This window comes from Myotis lucifugus, unplaced genomic scaffold (assembly GCF_000147115.1).
Source record: "Myotis lucifugus unplaced genomic scaffold, Myoluc2.0 scaffold_35, whole genome shotgun sequence".
NCBI lineage: Eukaryota > Metazoa > Chordata > Mammalia > Chiroptera > Vespertilionidae > Myotis > Myotis lucifugus.
Window position 1 is genome coordinate 2462086 of NW_005871083.1, and position 19392 is coordinate 2481477.

At 45.4% G+C, this 19392-nt stretch overlaps 1 protein-coding gene across 1 annotated transcript in view; it reads right to left on the reverse strand.

The window, feature by feature from the left end:
- The window catches only part of CDH13 (cadherin 13), a 990542-nt gene that overhangs the window by 236814 nt on the left and 734336 nt on the right, over positions 1–19392 (reverse strand). Inside the window, exon 7 of the mRNA XM_006087037.3 lies at positions 2126–2304. Coding sequence (XP_006087099.1) covers positions 2126–2304 — 179 coding nt within the window. The remainder of the gene's footprint in view (positions 1–2125; positions 2305–19392) is intronic.

Sequence of the window (19392 nt, forward strand, 5' to 3'; positions counted from 1 at the left end):
GAGCTTGAAACACATCTGTCGCCAAACAAACCTTAAAAAATGGAATAATCCACTATGTTATCACTTTGATTTATAAATAGAGACAAAACCTTTTCTATCAGTAAAAGGAGAACTGAGATGGAAAAATCACTGCGTTGTGTGTGTGTGTGTGTGTGTGTGTGTGTGTGTGTGTGTACGCACAGGCGTCCTGGGTGGATGATAGAGTTGGAAAGTAATTACTTGCCTCCAAAGAAGATAGTATGGCAGTCAGGCAGCCACATACTAGGGAGGGTTGAAAAGAGAATAGGAGAGAAAATGAAGGAAATTGACTCAGTCTGTTCTTTTTTTCCCCTGCTTTTCTATTTTTAAATGGAAACAATCACCTTTTTTCAAGTGACAACCATAGTTTCTATGCAAATTTCATTCTCACCCTCATTGGCAATAATTTCCCATTTCTAGCTACTGTTTCCCACTCTGAAGTGTAAAAATCTTAGCCTCCTTTCCATTCATTCTTGTCTATACACCAAAGCCCATATATTTAGAATTTTTTAGGAGTGCTCAAACTATGCCAGGCCATGGGGATACCCACACGCCTGTGATCACAGTCTCTATTCTCAAGTACTTTACAGCCTAGGCCAGCCTTGCCTGCAGGACTGTCTATGTTGATGGTGATATTCTACGTCTGTTCTGGCCAATACAGTACCACTGGCCACATGAAGCTGCTGAGTACTTGACACCTGCCTAGTCTGACTGAGAACCTTTTTACATTTAATTTCAATTGCTGAAAATTAGACTTAAATAATTACATGTGACTAGTGGGTACCACATTGGACAACACAGGTCTAGACAAAGAAGAAGGGGATATTCTTTAAGGAGACAAATGACAACTTAAAGGAGCTTATGGAAAACGCCATGTGATGGCCACGGGCGAGCACAGGCCGAGATTAGAGAAAGAACCCGTGGAAGACTCAGGTGGAGGAGGACGGCTTCTCTGAGGAGGTGTGTGCAACCAGTACTTGTGATATAGCAGGGGAAGCAGAAAGGAGAGGAGAAGGCATTTCCGACCCAAGATCTGTTTAATCAGAAACACCAAGGGGAATATGCATGGAACCCATTAGGGAAACCCAGCGGTGACTGCAAGGCAGGGTACTTGTAGAAGGTCCAGGTCGCTACTCATGCTTGTGGGGTGATGCCAGGTCGGGAGCAAGAAATGCCAGGGTGGTGGTGGAGGGCAGATTTGGGCTGGGCAGAGGGGCTGTTGGGTAAATGGGTGGGTGGGAACCCCCAAGGTTTGGTACTCTGTGTTGGAAGTGTCGAGAGGCTTTTCCGCTGAGGGTAGTCTGCAGTGACCTGGGGCTCAGGAGGAAGGGCAGGGCCAGGGGACACACGGAGGAGGGCTCATACCTGAGCAGAAGCACACGGCCCACCTGACTGGGGCAGCTGCCATGTAACCCTTACATCTGATGTTACCAAGTATCCACATGCGGAAACCGGGCCCCAAATTTCCAGAATTTCTGACTTCCAGAAAGGCCAGAAGTTGGAGTTTTTAAAAAGAAACATAAAATCTAAATACTTTGACATGGCAACTAAGGTGAAAAGTTTAAAACACCCTGGGATAAACCAGAGCAAGAGCACGGACCGGTGAGGTCCATGTGCCACCTGTCTGTGACATCTGACCCAGAAGCCGATGAGGTGTCGCAGGGACAACCTCAAGGGGGACAAGCGGAGACCGAAGGAAAGGCGGCCCCGGGGAAAGTGTGCGCAGCAGAGGGTGTGAGGGAGCAACGAGGGCGAAGCCACCTGCTGTGACGGGAGACCATCACTGATCTTGGACAAAGCTCCCCCTCCCCGTCTTTCCTCCCTCCCCCTCCCTCACCCTCATGGCAGAGAGGTGAGGTTTGGGGTCCATGATCACCAGGGCTCAGAGTAAGTGGTTGCTGAGGACACAGAGGCATCAGTTTAAACGAACTCAAATAATTCGAGCTGACAGTGTGTGTTTTGGGTTCATATAATACCCCATTTCCCTTTATAGGTTTTCCCACGCCGCCCTGTGTAAATATCTCATTTCCACCTTTATGGCATAAAGCCCCGCATCTTCCCTCACGTGACAGCCACACTTGAAGAAGATGTGTGCCTTTCAGCTCACCTCCCGGTCCAGCAGTGCCGGTGACACCACGGTGACGATGTCTCCTTTTTCAGGATCGATGTAGAACATGTTGGGAGACGGCTTGTCAGGCGTCTGCTGGCGGATATTATACCTCAGGAGGGCGTTATCTGTGGCCGGGTCGTCCGCGTCGAAGGCTGTCATCCGCATCACTGTGGTCCCTGAGTGGGCAGGACAGAAGGACAGCAGATGGTCACTCGGAGACAGCGACAGGCAGAGGCCCTGTCCCCCACCCAGGCAATGGCAATGAAGTGACATGCTAATTGCTTTCCAGATTAAAAATGGACAGCCTTTCTCCAGCTCTGTTATGTTTTACCTTTAGTCCCCTCCCTCCCGCTCCATCACGTTAAAAGACCTGAAATACAGAAATCTTTGCTGTTCAGCAGATTGACAGCTTAATTTCTCCTTCTGCCGATACACTGTTCATTTTCACGGGCTTTCATTCTGTTGAGGATGTGGCTCCGTGACAATGGCCTTCATTTTAAATCTTTTATTGAAGGCCGACTAGGCGTGGGGTCCAGGGCCAGGTGTTGGGGAAACAGAGAGGCAAAAAGGCCCATTCCATGGTGTCTAGCAGGTCAGCGGTTAGTAGGAGAGATGGCACATGAAAATGTAAAAGTAATACAGCTCATCGACTGCAGTGAGAGAGGGCATTGCTGGACTCAGAACAACCTCACCTAACCCGGAGCTCAGGAGAGGCCCCTGTGCAGATGCCTGGGGGTGAGCAGGTGGAGGTGAGGGGAGGGGGAACCGCAATGGGAAAGGATATTCCAGCTAAAGGAATGTGAGCCAATGTTAGTGGCTCACCGTCTGTGTGTCAGCCACACTGTCTTGGGCACTTTAGATATAAAGACACTATAAAGACGAGGGTGACATGAGGACTATTTGATATGCCAAGGGGTGAGAAGGGTATCAGATATGGGGTCTTGCTCACACACAACTGGTGTGAAGGGGAATTAGTTATAGTCACTTTCAAGGACAACTGAGCAGCAACTAGTAAAAAAAAATCATTCACCCTCTTGGCACCTATCCTGGAGAAACACTCGCATGAGGGGTGTTTTTCAAGGTGTTCAGGGAAAGATTATCCATCTGCGGAAACACTGGGAAACAACCTAACTGCTCAGCACAGAGGAATGACTAGAGCGATGGCATCATCCACACTAAGAAATGTTTTGCAGCTGTTGAAAAAGGTTGTAGATCTAATGTCTTCGAACACGAGGGCTCTCCACGATGGAGTATTAAGTGAAAACTATCAGGCTGAAGAAGGTTACCCATAGCGTGGTATCATTTTTTTGAACCTGCCTACACACAGAAATTTCCACAATACTTTGTGCATCTATGTTGCAGGCACAGTTTATGTGTGTAAGTCAGGGGTCCTCAAACTTTTTAAACAGGGGGCCAGTTCTCTGTCCCTCAGACCGTTGGAGGGCCGGACTATAGTTTAAAAAAAAAACTATGAACAAATTCCTATGCACACTGCACATATCTTATTTTGAAGTAAAAAAACAAAAACAATATTTGTATTTGCATGTGGCCTGCGGGCTGTAGTTTGAGGACCCCTGGTGTAAGTGCACAGAAGGTCTATTACGGTGAATTTCACATGAGTTATGGCGGTTAACTTTGGGAAAGGAGAGGGAACTGGGGTCAGGTATAGTGATAAGGAAAGATTTGGCTCAGTCTGTAATGTTTTGGTCTTTTTCACATGGAGAATATATTGCTTTTGCAATTAAAATTTAATTTAAAAGGATCGTAATTATAAGTACTTATGGAAGCACAGTCTAGAGCAGAATCGGGCATGTTTTCCTGATGATCCTGGCGATTGTGAGCCATCAGAGCTCAGGGTAAGCTGCCCAACCATAATTGTTCATGGCAGTTTGCTCTTCTATGAATATGGAGCCCCACCTCCCGATTTTGAATGCTTCTGGACCCACAGAGCGTGAGCTAACTGGTAAGAGACCCAGACGATAGACCTGTTGTTCCTAGCAGGAATGTGCACATACAGAAAACACTGAAGCTTAAGGGAAGCATAGAATTCACCCAGCTCAGCCACCATCTGATATTCCTTTCACTTACACAACAGTGCCTCTCAAACCAGCAGTGGCAGTTTATTTTCCCCACGATCGGAATCAGATGATCAGCCACTAGGTCCGATGGATCAGGCAAACAAGGGGGACTCTGACCACCCTCAGGTTGGATCAATTTGTGGAGCAGTCTCAGCTAATTCCACGAATCTTGCCCTAATGGCGGATGCATCACGGCCCATTTCCTGCCCTTCTTGGTTCCTTTGTGAAACTGTCCCTGGGAAGTCTGCAGGGTTGAGTGCCAGAAGAGAAAATCCACAATGTGTGCGGCCCCCTTCCCTTGCCCCTGGCCTTGGGAAGATATCAGCAGACCAGCTGGCACTGTTTCCAGTGAGTCTCACTGTGGGATCAGGTCTCTTTTTAATTTTTTTAAAATATGTTTTTATTGACTTCAGAGAGGGAGGGAGAGGGAGAGAGAGAGAAACATCCACGATGAGAGAGAATCATGGATCGGCTGCCTCCTGCATGCCCCACACCGGGGATCGAGTCTGCAACCCAGGCATGTGACCTGACTGGGAATCGAACCATGACCTCCTGGTTCATAGGTCGACGCTCAATCACTGAACCACACCAGCCAGGCAGATCAGGGCTCTTTTTCAACCCTGTGGTCCAGCGGCCACTCCTAGTCCATCAGCTTAACGGGGAGAGTGACACGGACTTGCCTTCCTGGTCTAGGAAACAGGCCTTCAGGGGAACTGCCGTAAGAAACAGAGGCAGCTTGCAGGCCCACCATCTCACCCAGGGACGTGCTGACTGAGGTCTTGGTGGCCAAAGGCATGGAAGGAGGCCTCAAGCCCATCAAGTACACACCCAGCAGCCTCTGGTTAAGTATGCACGACCCAGGGCAGTGGTCGGCAAACTCATTAGTCAACAGAGCCAAATATCAACAGTACAATGATTGAAATTTCTTTTGAGAGCCAAATTTTTTAAAATTAAACTATATAGGTAGGTACATTGTTATTAACTTAATTAGGGTACTCCTAAGGCTTAGGAAGAGCCACACTCAAGGGGCCAAAGAGCCGCATGTGGCTCGTGAGCCGCAGTTTGCCGACCACCGACCCAGGGCCTTGCACCCTGTTAATGCCTAATGAATGCTTGGTTGATGGAATCCGTGTCCTATTTCATCTGCCTTTAATTGAAGTCAGAGACAAAGAAGCAAAAGAGTGTAAAAATGAAGTCATCATGGCTTTCAACTGTCATGGTTTGCATTAAAATAATTAGAGGAAGAAAAAAAAGCCTCTCTGGTTGATGAATTTTCAGTTTTCACCAGGAAATTAATTTTTAATTTTTTTTTTTTTTACAGATTTGAAAACATGATATAATAAAAGGTTGCCCTGGAATGTCCCCAAGGTTACACAGAAATGTTTTATTTTTTTTTAATTATTATTTTTCTCTGTTAATCCTTCTCCGAGGATATTTTTCCATTGATTTTTAGAGACAGTGGAAGGGAGGGGAAGAGACAGAGAGAGAAACATTGATGTGAGAGAGACACATCAATTGGCTGTCTCCTGCTTGAGCCCTGACCAGGACCGGGAATCGAACCTGCAACTAAGGTACATGCCCTTGACTGGAATTGAACCCGGGATCCTCCAGTCCTCGGCTGACACTCTATCCACTGAGCCAAACTGGCTAGGGCGAAATGTTTTATATTTTAATGAATTATAGAGAGCAAGTGAACTTGGTCTTAAGCCCTGCCTTTGTCTCCACCCAGACGTGAATCTACTTGGATTTACTTCTGAGGCCACCTCTATGGAGACTGAACAGTGCCTATGCCATGTAAATGGCTCTGTGGCATTGAAGAAAACAACTCGAGGGACCAAGGGTGGGTCATCCAGGTTCAGGCCTTTACTACGTGAATTTAGGCAGATTACTCAACCCTCCCTCAGCCCCACTTTCCCATTTACGACATGAGGATATTAGTAACACTTTTTTCTTAGCTATTGTAAAGATTTAATGGGCTAACATATTAGAGAACTTGGTACCGTGCCTGGTGCATTAGTGTTCTAGGAAGATGCCTTTTATTATCAAATCGGCAGAGCAGGCAAAGGCCTCAGACAAAGGTGCTCACGATTAAATTGTCCACAGAACCTAGAACTGGGTACCGTATGGTGAGTCCTGGTGTTCTTCATTGTATCTCAGTGTCCCCACCTCATTGTCTCTCTTTCATCTCGCCCATGGTCTCAGTGTCTAGATTTGGCTTTTTACTATGGAGATCACAACTCTATAACCCCCCCCCCACACACACACACACGCACGCACACTCGCGCACACACACACACTCACAGTAGTCTACACGGCTGCTCCTGGTGGTGCTCTAGTCTCCCTGGAGGACCAAGGCTCCTGCCTGAGTCCCAGTCCTTTTGGTGGCTCCAATATCCTGCTCTTGCCAGCCCTGCCCCAGGGCCTGGGGGCGGGTCATGATGTTCATGCTTCCAGGCTCTACAATGGCTGGGTATACCTTCTCATCTTGCTTTTCCTAAATTGGGTGCAAGGACTCTGGTTCCATGGGCTCAGTAGAGAAACAAATTGGGGAAATATGCGGTAACCCCACTTAAGCAGGTTTTCCCTCTCGGAGGACTTTTTAGTGCCCTTAATAAGCAAACGCATATTGAAAATCCCCAAGAGCAGAACTGGCAGCATTTCCCAAACTTCTCTGTCGATGAACCTCTTTATTTAAAGAACATCTTTCTGTAATGGGCCACACAGTCCAAAATTTGAGCTGTTGGAGGGTACAGAGTGTGTTTTGTCCATTGTGATAAGCTACTGTCTGACACATAGTAGGTCCTCTCTCGATGTTGTCTGAGTAGAACTGCATTCTCATAATTCACTGTGGCTTTGCCTTATTCCACACTGACCAGAATTGTGGATAACTTGCCCACTAAAAAGAGTGGACAGTGCTGTCTGGGCATCTTTCACAGCCAGACATGCTTCACTGCCACCTCTGAGCTCCTTTTTGCCCCTTGGAGGCCCTTGGAGGAAATGGAGTCAGCAGCCATTCACCAATTCCAAGCCCAGGGCGATGCTCAGAAGGTAAGCATCAGGACAGCTGTTCCATTGCCTATGGGTGGCATCTGCACCGGACCCCTTGCCTAAGTCCCACTCCTGGACTCTAAGGAAAAGGGCCCATTCATTTCCACCAGCCCAGCAGCCTTGCACCAGTGCTTATCTCGTGCCTATGCCGACTTCCCAGTGGCAGAGAAATGATACTTATATGATAGACATGGGTGTGGGTCCCCCTCACAGTACACCTCCGTCTTCTCCCCTAGCACCACATTCTCCTGAGTGTCAAAATAAATGATGGCCATCCTGTCACCCCCAGAGCCAGAGCCACATAAGCGAGCAGTGCCCCCTCCAGAGCAAACTAAAAGCGTGACAAGCCGCTGGTTGCAAGCCTCGGGTCGGGCCATCATTTTCTTTTGATGCAGGACACTAGCGCCAACATGACAGGCTGATAAACAACTATGATGGGTTTGTCGTGGCCTGATAGCCCCTTCCTCTGACTGTATTCTGTGGTTAAAGGAAAGAGCTTCTCAGTATCATGACCCTGAAAGCCGGTGTCTGAAGTTGAAGTGTCGCGTCCCTGTGACTTCTAGCACAGTCGCCTTTGAGAAGCGGAGTGTAGATCTGAAGGTGAGGGGCTATTCAACCTCCATGAGAGCTCAGCCAGCCTCAAGGGGAGGCTCAGGTGATGGAATTACTCTGTTCTTGAAATTTCTTTGACTTCCTCCTAAAACATTTTCTGATCAAAAGTGTCAGACTCTTTTTTTTTTCAAAACCATACTCTCGCAATAAAAGAATATATTGAGACAAGGATGTTCAGGTCCATATTTGGCACTGGATTCTGATGGCACAGTTGGGGCAAATGTATCTTTCCGGGGAGATGCGTACTACAAAATCCAATATGAGCAGAGATGGAAGATGCCACCGAGTGAGCTCTTTGGATGTAACATAATGGCACATCGCCATAAAACATCAAATTTGTGAGCGCAGGTAGGGTGTTTTCAAGCCACCCAAACACTGACTGTGACTGAATTATCTAAGAGATGTGCCTCAAAGGTAGCTAAAAAGAGAATGTGACTGTGGATACTGCATTCCATAACTTACTCCTTGTGTGTTTATTTATCTCATATCAGAAGAAAGCCCGTAGACTATCGGCACCTTGTTCAGCCAGGTGAGAGGCACATAGAAGCATCTTGGGATATATCTAGTTGGACTGATGGTAATTTAACACCAAATTTCTCTTGAGGATCCTTTGGGTTGAGGGGGGGTCTGGGCACCTTGATTCCAATCTTCTAGACGTGTGATGACAAACCAGCCAGTTTGCCCAGGACTGAGGGGATTCCAGAACCATCCTCTGCAGACCAGAATGAGTCTGTCACCCTACAGGCCAAGTTTCCTCCTATATATAGACATATTTCATTTCCATGAACATCAGAACACAGACAGAACTGTTGGGCCTTAACTTTTAAGGCCAAGGGCATAGAACATAGCCATTCATTCAACTCCTCACCAGTCACACCAATCTGGGGTTGCTTTCTGACTGAGCAGGTGGGCACAACCCAGTTCTCTCCTAATAGTCCTTATAGTGAAGAGAGAGATCTAGGTGGGCAAATTCAAGGCAGAACAGTGTAAGAGGCACTGTTAGAATGTGGGCTGTCTCATTTAAAATCCTGGCCTCACCATTTAGCAGCTGGGCATCCTTGGACAAATTCCTTTACTTCACTAAACCACAACATTTTCATTTACAACATAGCATCTCCCTTAATAGGTTGTTGTGGGCACTGAATGAATTAAAGGAGTGTTTCTCAACCTTTATTTCTTTATCATCAAACCACCGAGTCTTGTAAGGTCTTTTTCCCTACTTGCCACTCCCTGCAATAGATATACTGTATATCTATTTATGTCCTATGGCCCTTTGAAGAGCCACAAACCATTGTAATATGTCATCTTTTTCATGTTCCCCAAACACCAATTTTCTCTCCCTTGGGGGTGATATTTTTGTCTTCATTTAGAAAGTATAAATTAATGAACATAAAGTCCAATGCCTAGACAATGGTAAATATTCAAGAGATGTAAGTTTTATTGTTATTTTTATTGACTACCACAATTTGCAACTCAATTCAGGGGAGGACCCATTGCTGTGTGCACTGATGGTGAGCAAAATATCATGTAAGACCTAACCACTTAAGAGTTCAACTCATACCAGTTCTAAGACTCACACAATAGGAGCAAGAATTAATTAAAATCTCATGAGGAAACAATTCCTTTCTTCCCTTAGATAAGCCTAGAAACTTCGGTTGCGGGCACACATGCATGAACCAGCTTCCCCCGGATCTTATCAGTGTTTCTGTATACAGGAATTAATAGGAAAACTGTCAAATGATTAGTTGACAAAAGATAACCAAACCAATCCGATAGCTATCCACAGGCAGCCCACATTCTGCAGTGTGTGCATTCGCGAGAAGTCACCCATGGAATGAATCGTAAATAATGTCTTATTTTCCCACTGACCTACATTAGCATTTCAGACCTGCTTTATCTTCATTTGAGGGAGTGTCCAACTGGAAGCCAATCCTCATAATTCACTTTAAGTTTTTCTGCTTATCTCCATGACACTCTCCTAGCAAGCGGGGTGGGAGACAGAGGTTGGCTCTCTCTGCTCAGGGTGTGGAGGCTGTTAAAGAAAGCCCTGTCTGGATCCTCAGAGGGCAGAGAGAAGTGCTTCTACTCTGACTGAGGAGGAGGGAAGGAGGAAAGCAGGATTAGACTTAAAGCAAAGCCTTGGAGGTGTAGCTTTGTCATCATTGCTCCTTTGGGGACATTTCCCTCTACCCCCGATTATCTAGGGATTGTTATTCACCAGGACAAAGATTCTTTCACATTTTTCATCTGGTGGTCAGGCTGTGCATTAGACCCAGAAAGTTCTTGATAATGTGAGCTTTGATGAAAATGTCAATGACTTTGACAGTAGTCCAGACCCACTGGTGTGACTCTTTGGCCCCATTCCCAACATGGGATAATGGGAGTTGGCCCATGAATGAGATGCTCAAATGCCCACACAAGTAATTTACATGAGTGAAGTGATTTCAATGCAGTTAGGAGTGGTGGGGACTATGGCAAACTGGAGGATGTATGTCTTACCTAAGGGGGCAGTTACCTTTTAGTTCAAGATAATTGCTGCATTTCTGAAATGCAAGTCTGGAGGAGCCAGACCTTTAGATTTTTCAAGAAAAGATGGGAATTTGGATTTTTGTATAAGCTGTGAAAATGATTACATGCTGAACACTAGTTCAAATTTAAAAAAATAAAAGATCATTGAGTTAAACTAAGAAAGCCAAGCAAAGCAGGTTATGGTGGACTTTGGTCCAGTTCAACTTTTGACTTTGAATGTCAGTAGAGCCCATTATTTTCCCCGAAGACATGAACTAATGTGTACTCTGGTGCTAGATCACAATGTTAAAAAATGGCACATCCAGTCTAAACAGTTCACCCTTCTTCCTTTCACCTCCCTTTTGAAACAGCCAAGTTCCCTTATGTGGTTCTCGGAGGCAGCCAAGTAGGAAGCACTAGAGATATAATTATATAAATATGCAACACATGTTTCTTGCTTTAACTTATTTGATCCTATAGTAACCCCAGGAGGTATGTTATAGTGTAAAGCCCATTGTACAGGTGAGAAAATGAAGACTAAGAAGGCCACAGAGCTAGTTACCCAATGAGCCAACACTTGAACCCTACTTTGCTAAAGGGACTATGGCCCAGACTGTGAGTTGCTACCTAGTCCCCAATTTTCCTTTCTTCCTTAGAAACATAAGCCTGATTTTAACTGTCCACATTTGTTGACTATCTGAGATACTAGCTGTCCCAGCTTCTCTGGCAGTTATTATGGCCTTAGACTAAGGTTTAGACAATGGATATCATTAGAAGTATTGGGTGTGAGACTCCTGGGAAGGTTCATTATAAAGGGATTAACCAAGAGGTAGGGTATGTGCTTTTATAACACCCCCATACTTCCTGCTACCTGGTGTACAATGTGATGGCTACAGCTCCGGCAGCCATGTTGGACCATGAGGTGGCCCTTTTAATGGGAACCACATGATGGGAAGGTAAAGCAGAGAGACAGGAGTCTGAATCCCTGAGTCTTTGATGACCGTGGAGCTTCAAGGGAAGCCTGACATGCCTCCCTCCAGTTTTGTTTACATGAGCAAGAAATAAAGTCGGAAAAGTAACAGCCAATCTTGTTTGAGCTAGTGTCATTTTGGATTTGCTATTCCATGTGGTCATGACTAATCTCTGATAAAGGCAAAAAGCAAATATGTAAGAAAATGAATTAATACTCGAAAGTAAATTTTGTTGCTTTAGCCTAAAAGTAAATGATGCTAATTTAGACAAAGTATAAATATCCAGTCAATTCCTCATGTATGTTCAAATATTCAAATTAGTTTCTACTCACCTAAGATGTCTTGAATCCAGAAACAATCTTTCTATCAACAGAGAAGTTTGTCCCATTAGTGGCCCCAGCAAATCCCACTTCCTCATGACTACACTCCTGTATTGTCCCTTCCCACACAGTGGCCTTAGCCATGTCACTTCCTTTGGCCAATGGGACACATGGAGACATTATACAGAGAGGCTTGAAAATGCTTGTGCATTGGAGTCTGTCCTCCTGGAACCCACCGCCATCTAGAGATACCTGTGCTCTTCCACTGGCGGGGCCATGTGTCTGGGAACTAATGTTCCCTGGCTGACACCCCTACAACCATCAGACATGGAAGTTGAGGCCATCTCGGAAGCTCAGCTCCAGTTGAGCTTCCAGAAAACGGAACCATGTGGGCAACCTCAAGACCAGCACAAGAAGCTCCCAGCTGAACTCATCCCAAATTGCAAAATTACAAGTGAAGAAATGGCTATTGTTTTAAGCCACTAAGTTTTGCTATGTTTCATTATACAGCAATAGGTAACTGGTAAAGAAGTGTTAGTAAGTTAATCTTCACAAACAAGCTATAAACTATTGCAGTAATTAAAAAGTAGTTTATTGTTTATGTAATAGTTGCCATTTCAAATAACTAAAAAGTACAGCACAATCAGGGGGTGGATTAAAACAAAAAGGAACAGGTACAGGTAAAAAAATGATGAGCATAAAATGCGACCTGTTTCCCAAATGTTGGGCTTTGGGGGCCACTAATGATGTCACCACTTAATCACCACTAAATGCAATATGTTGGCCACTGAGTATTTCAATTGCCTAAGGGATTTTTTTTAACAACACTGAATCAAACTGGAACAAGGAATATATCCCTGATACAGATTGGAGTTGAGTAAGTAGCTTCAAATAGGGAGACAACTCTGTTCTTAAAAATAAGACTGCCTTAAATTTGGAGAGAATTGCTCACTTCCTTTAATCGCAGCCATGAGCGCCTGTGTACAGCTGCAATTACCGCGGGTTTGATTTGAAATGCAATAGACTTCTCCTCTCCAATTTGCCTTACCTCCCTTGAGCTACTTGGTTTTTTAAGTACAAATTGACAGGCAAATATGTAATAAGTTATGACAAGTTGAGCAATGGTTGTCTCCATCTGTTTTCAAAGGTTGTTTATTTTTATACTGATGAAGAGATGGTGGTGACAGAGCCGCCTTATGATTATTTCAATCCTTCAGTTGCTCCTGCTCATCGTTCACTCTTCACAGTGCCTGTGCCCTACTTTCCTGGCGAGCTACTGTTTAATTAAGCGGCAGCAGGCCAGGCTTTAGGAGAGATACCTGTGTTTGAGATATGAGGTAACAAACACCTGGCTAAAATGTGGGTCCCTCCTATCATGATGCACTTTATTGCCCCCATTTCTTCATTTCATCTAGAAATTTAAGGTAATAATGTTTAAACCTATTAAAAATTCCATTAATCTTTTTCTCTACCATTTCTTTCTGTGCAGCTCTTTGAAAGGACACGGGATACTCTATGCTGAATTAGCTGATCTAAAACATTTCAAAAGAGCAATTTTAATTGAAATTTTTATCCCTAATATTCCAAAGTAATAATAAGAAATCCTTGGGTTGGATTAGCTTATAGTGGCTGAAATTCTTAAATATGAAAATATTTTCCCACAAAATTCTAGAAACAACAAAAGGAAATTCTGTGTGTGAGGGCAGGAGGGTGTTGGTTTGTTGAATCAATTTAATAGATTTTTAAAAAATAATTCTACTTCTCCTTAAAGCAGTGACTTCTCAATTAGGGTGATTTTACCCTCCAGAGAGCATTGGGCAATGTCTGGAGACATGCTTTGGTTGTCACAACTGGGGTGGGGTATGTGATACTGGTATCTAGTGGGTGGTGGCCAGGGGTACTGCTGAAGCCCATACAATGCTCAGAGCAGCCGCACAACAGAGAATTATGTCACCCCAAATTCCCACAGGCTGACACAACCCATCTTAGAATCATTCACACCAGAGTCCCTAAAAGTGGTGGCACCTTTAAAATCCTGCACTTGAACAGCTAAAACCACCATTTGCCTCTCTTCTTACAACTCTCTCTTCTAGATTTGAAGTTCACTGAGGGTAGAGATCCTGTCCCTCTCTATTTATTACCCACACAATGACTCAAATATTAATTCCATGGACTATGCAAATTCAACATGGTATATAATGTGTAATAATATGTTAATACTAACATCAGTTAATTTTTCTAATTAAATTTTGTATTTTCAAAGCATTAAAATCATCAAGCGCGATAATGCTTTGTGGGTAGTAAGATTTTAGTAAACATCTGCTGAATGCATGAGTGAATAAATAAATGAATAAGGTGAATGCATAAAAATGAATATTTTTATTTTTTCTATTATAGATTAAAGTAATGACGGTGGAATAGGAGGCAGATGAATAATCAATGTCTGGCTGGCATTAAGTATTAATTCCTAGGTAAATCTTAATAATAGGCCTATGGTCCTTATCATTTATATCTATTTTAAGGGCAACGGTGAAGCAGTTTTGCAATTTAAAACATGGAGTAGGTTAGGCTAGGCTAGACTGGATAACAAACCAAACCTGAAATCTCAATGGCTTAACACATAAGATTAATCCTTCCCTCAGATTTAGTCCATTTTTGGGGTTCCCTTCCGATCCAGACCCTTGCTGTAGCCATGTCTTTGGGACCACATGGTTTCCCGATTGTTGTTGGTTCTGAAGCCAGGAGCTGACTCAGACTCATTAAGTGCTTCCGCCAGAAAGGGCACACACACGTCTCTATGTCCTGCAATCTATTGGCCACATCTGGTGTCTGAGGCCAGGCCAGCTCAAGAGCAGGACGGTGTCATGGGCCTGTGATCTGCGCAGTTGCCCGGAGTGCTGTGCTCAGAAGGGCCTCCTACTTGGTTCAGTGCTCCGCCGTCACCCTCTTGACAGCTATTGAACAAGGGGCCCTGAACTTTCATTCTGCAAGGGCCCCTCAAATCATGCAGCCGGTCCTGGTCAATAGCCAGGAGCCAGACCTGCAAGAGGCCTGAGTGCACAGGGACACCAAGACTCTTAGAGGCGGTGATCCTGCCTGCTGCCAATCAAGCCACAGTGCAGAAGCCTTCATTTCCACCCTTACGGCCCTTGCTGCTGCTGCTACTCTGGGCTTCCCTCATGGCTTTGCCACCATTAGGTGAGAAGCAAGCATTATGTCAAACAGGGTCTGCTCAGGTGGTGGCTGCTCTGGGAGACCTGCCCACACTCACACTTTACTTGTCCTGGCTCCCAGCTCCTGAGCTTGCTTTAGCTGTTTTCCACACCACCTTCTTATTTTTAATGAGCCATGCACTCCTGCCTAGTTTTTCCCTTGCCAATCTCCTGCCTAGTTTTTCCCTTGCCAATCTGGGTCCCACCAGATGTGGGTCATACACCACATAGACACTAAGGGAATGTAGCACGGGGCCATGCATTACAACCCTGGCTGCTCATTTGAATCATGTACCACATATAAAAAATACTCCTGAATCTGCTCATCTAGTGTGGAGTCTGGACAGTGAATTCCTGGGAATAGACAGGGGCCAGGCAGCGGTAGGCTTTGACCCTCTACTTACAGGTTATGTGATCTAAACAATATACACAAGCTCATGCAGCCTCAGTTTCCTCACCTATAAAATGGGCTGATTATCTGCCACTGTGTAAACTTGGTTTGAAGATGCATGTAAAATATAAGGGGCCCAATGAGGTGGCCTTTGCTGAAATTCCACAGAGAGGGAAATGAATGTGCGGAACTAATATGTGCCAGGAATAGTCCTTATAGTGGCCCTGCCAGGGTAATTAGGTCATTTCCACCTTTAAAGAAGGAGAACCAGAGGCTCAGAGAAGTCAAAGAACCTGCCCAGGATCACTGTGGGCAGGTGGCTCAGCGGGTACTCAGGAGGGCACTAGAAGACTACATAGGTAAGTAGTAGTTTCACTACTGACCTGTATTGAGGGTTCCCACCATCACACATTGGATTTGGGGTATTACAATCATTTAATCCTCCCCAAACCCCTGTGAGGTAGGTGTCATTAGCCCTATTTTATGGGAAGAAAAGCTGAGGCCAATGGAGATGGAATTTACCAGGTTATCCCGCTGGTAAGTGGCCCAGCGACATACCTGTTCTTCCACTCTCTCAAGCACACCCCATGTCATGGCATCTCAAATTGCATTTTTCAGGTGGAATAGCTCATTTTTAAGAACTCGCCCTGCCAACTGGCTAAAGAGCAGCGTTGTTCTGACCCACTAGAACTTGTCTGGGGCATCTCTGAGCCATGCTGGGGAGCCTAGGGAGCTGTAGTTCGGGGCAGATGATCAATGACCCAGAACTGCACCAGTTAGGTAAATAGCCTGCCTGAAGTCACAGCATGATCAACGAGGGGGTGGCGGGGCAGGTGATTACCACAGTAACAAGATACAAATGAGCCAGGATGCTGAAATACGGCACATTGGAGACTCGAAACTGCCTTCAATGGGAAGAAAGTGCCGGCAAATTGCTAGTAGAGCTGAAATGTTGCTGATTTTGCAAACATGTGTTCTTCAACTTGATAAGTAAATACATATTGGGTAATATGGTGATGTTGCAAGCTGTTGTTTTATGGCTGGGAAGTCAGCTGCCTGTGATTGATGCTAGCAATGAAAGTATTTATAAAATAACACTGAATTAGGAGGAGTTGCTTTATGAGTCTGGGGAAATGGATCTTTTATGAAGAATAAAATTTGATCAAGGAGGTTTATCAGGGTCACAAAAATCTGAAATTAAGCGCATTGGGATTGAGATCTAAGGGGGAGACTTGGACGCCTGAACAGCTTCTCTCCGACCACCTGTGCCATGGGAAACTGCAGTAGTTCCCACTCGTGTTCGTTTCTCTCCACAGTAAATGTCACCTTGGAAAGCTGCATTTCCTCTTCCAGGTCATCAGGGTGCCACTCGGGGAATAACTAAATGACGCACATTTGGTTCACTCTTGTATCCCCCTGAACAGCAGAGTTGGGGACGTGGTAGGTGCTCAGTAACTATTAGCTACGGCACGAATGGAGAAGAGATCCAATAGCGCCTGGCTTACTCTGTATGAACATTTTCTAATTTCATTGATTTTTTTTGGAATTGTCTTCCCCACATATTCATTTCAGCCTCGTGGTGGTGCTGCTTTTACAGATTGCAATGCTCTCTTCCTGGAAATGGCCTGACAGCGGAGAGACCAAAGTGCCTGTTCCCCAAGCACAGGGGCCAGGGGGCACATGCCTCAGGCTGGTTCCCCTGGAACCGCCCCGGCTAATAATGGCACTCATCTGGTGGCGTTGTTGGGTAGATTAAATGAGTTAATGTATGTACCATTCAGCCCAGGGCTCTGTGTTCTGTGAGAACAATGTTATTACAGGATGGGAGAGGCCTGGTTCAGAGGCTCCACTTTTGATAAAGACAAGTCTTAGATGAGTGCGAGGTTGCCTTTTCTTAGGGCAGTCTTAGGTTGTATAAATAGGAGTAGACTACCAAGTACAAGGGAGGTGATCATCATTTTAACTCAATATTAAGCCTCACCAATATTTCAGGGTTTATTCCATGCACTGGGTAACTCAGAGATAATTAAAATAGAGCCCCTTCCTGCAAATTGCTGACTTGATCTTGGTTCTTCCCTTAGCCTTGTCCCTTGTTTCTGAAATTCTTCCTGTTAGCCAAGATCAATTCATAAACTTCCACTATGGCCTTGAAAAGGGATGGCTGGGAGGGCTGCCTTCTAACACTCAAAGGGCTGATGTCACAAGCAAGCAGGGCAGTGGGATGCTGTGCTGTCGCAGGGCCATCTGCATTTCTTGGCTCCTTGTGCCTTTCCTCCATGCTCAAAGTTAGCAGCAGGGCATCTTCTAATCTTCCTCTTAACCTTTGACCCCTGCTTCCATCATCACTTCTCCTCTGACTCTGACCTTCCTGCCGCCCTCCCTCAGGCAGAGGGTTCTGGAGGCAGGAAACACACCAATTATTGAATGTTAAAGTGAGCGTGTGCAAATGGGTGTGTGTATGTGGGGTGATTCTCTCCTGAGCCACTCAGATCTGAAATGGGACACCTTGTCCTGTAACAGTTGCCTGTTGCAAAGGAGAATCACCCAGAGACTGTGGACTGGTAACACATGTATGAAAATGGTAGGAGTCATGTTAACACGACACTCCCTAAGCACCTCTTCAGCCTGTGCTGCCTTAGGGGCTTGGAGATTCCATAGCTTCCTCATCAGTGTGCAACGCACCCTTTGCGATTTGCAGGAATCTCATGTTTCAAATATAAGCTGTGCTTTCACCCATCGTTCCTGTCCTCCTTCCAGGAAAGTAAGAAATTCTGCCTGCGTGTTGTAAACATTTGTTTGTTCAACCCTCACTTTATTGGGGCCGACTCTGTGGCAGGCCCTGTGCTAGGCCTGTGGATATCTAGATGAATAAGACAGTCTCCGCCTCTCACCTTGCCACATTCAACTGGGAGAGATAGAGATGCTTAACCACAGAATTGCACTGCAGTGTGACACATGCATGAGATAAAGAACACGTTCAAGGTCACTCTGACAGCATCACGTGGCCACGTGGCAGGGCACTGTGGATCCCACTGGTGTAAGGTGGTTTAGGAATGAATGTCTTTAGCTACTCCCCGCTGAGATTTAGGGCGGGAACAGCTCTAAATTGTTTTTCCCTGCATTACGGACTGTGAAAGTCCTGCTCAGCCCCTGACCATTTCATTGTTCCTTTGCATTTAAGTCTTTAAAACATTTTCTTCCACAGAATAACTTGACCACGTATTGAGCACAATGAGGCATTAAAGCCTGAAAAACAGCCCCATTGGCTACTTTCAAACTCTCCCTCCTGCTGGGAGAGTGGGCACATTAAAGGTTTTTAAGAGCTGGAGGCTTGGAGGCTCTATTTGCAAGTCAAGTTAAAAGTCCTGAGCACCCATCATGTCAACCACTGCCTTCCATGCTCTGGAACATTCAATTTCTACTGAATTCAATCTCAAACACACATCTGCCCCAGACAAGGCCCAGGAAAACTGGAAAGGACTGCTGCCCCAAAGATCCCATTTCAGTAGAGAAAAGAAACACCAACTTGCAGAATCCTACACAGCTCATTTATCCTGAGCAACTCGTTTCATCACGGGGTGATCAGTCAGTAGCCCACCCCCTTTGGGCAATGAAGAAAGGACTCAGCTAGCAATTAAACGAAAGATTAAAGCTTATACTGGGGGTGATTAGCAGACAGTGAAATGCCCTAGAGGACAGATAAGTAAAGAGGGAGACAGTCAAAGAAGAAAAGAGAGACTGGAGCAGCAGAAAGGCAGCAATCTGTGCCTCTCTAATTGAGCAAGCATCTACTGAGGATTTGCATATGTTGCCCACGGAGTGACCACATTTCTGTCCCCTCAGGGCTTATAACCCAGGGACGCTCATGGCTCACTGATTGCATTCATTTTCTAGGGCTGCTGTAACAAATCAGCACAAACTGGGAAGCTTAAAACCTCAGAAATGTATCCTCCCACAGCCCTGGAGGACAGGAGCCCGCAGTCAAGGTGTTGGCAGTGTTGTGGCCCCTCTGATGGCTCCAGGGAAGAATCTGTTCTTGCCTGGCTCTGCTTCTGGAGGTGGCTGGCATTCCCTGGCTCGGGGCCCCACCTCTGCTCTGTCTACACATTGCCTCCTTCTCTGCC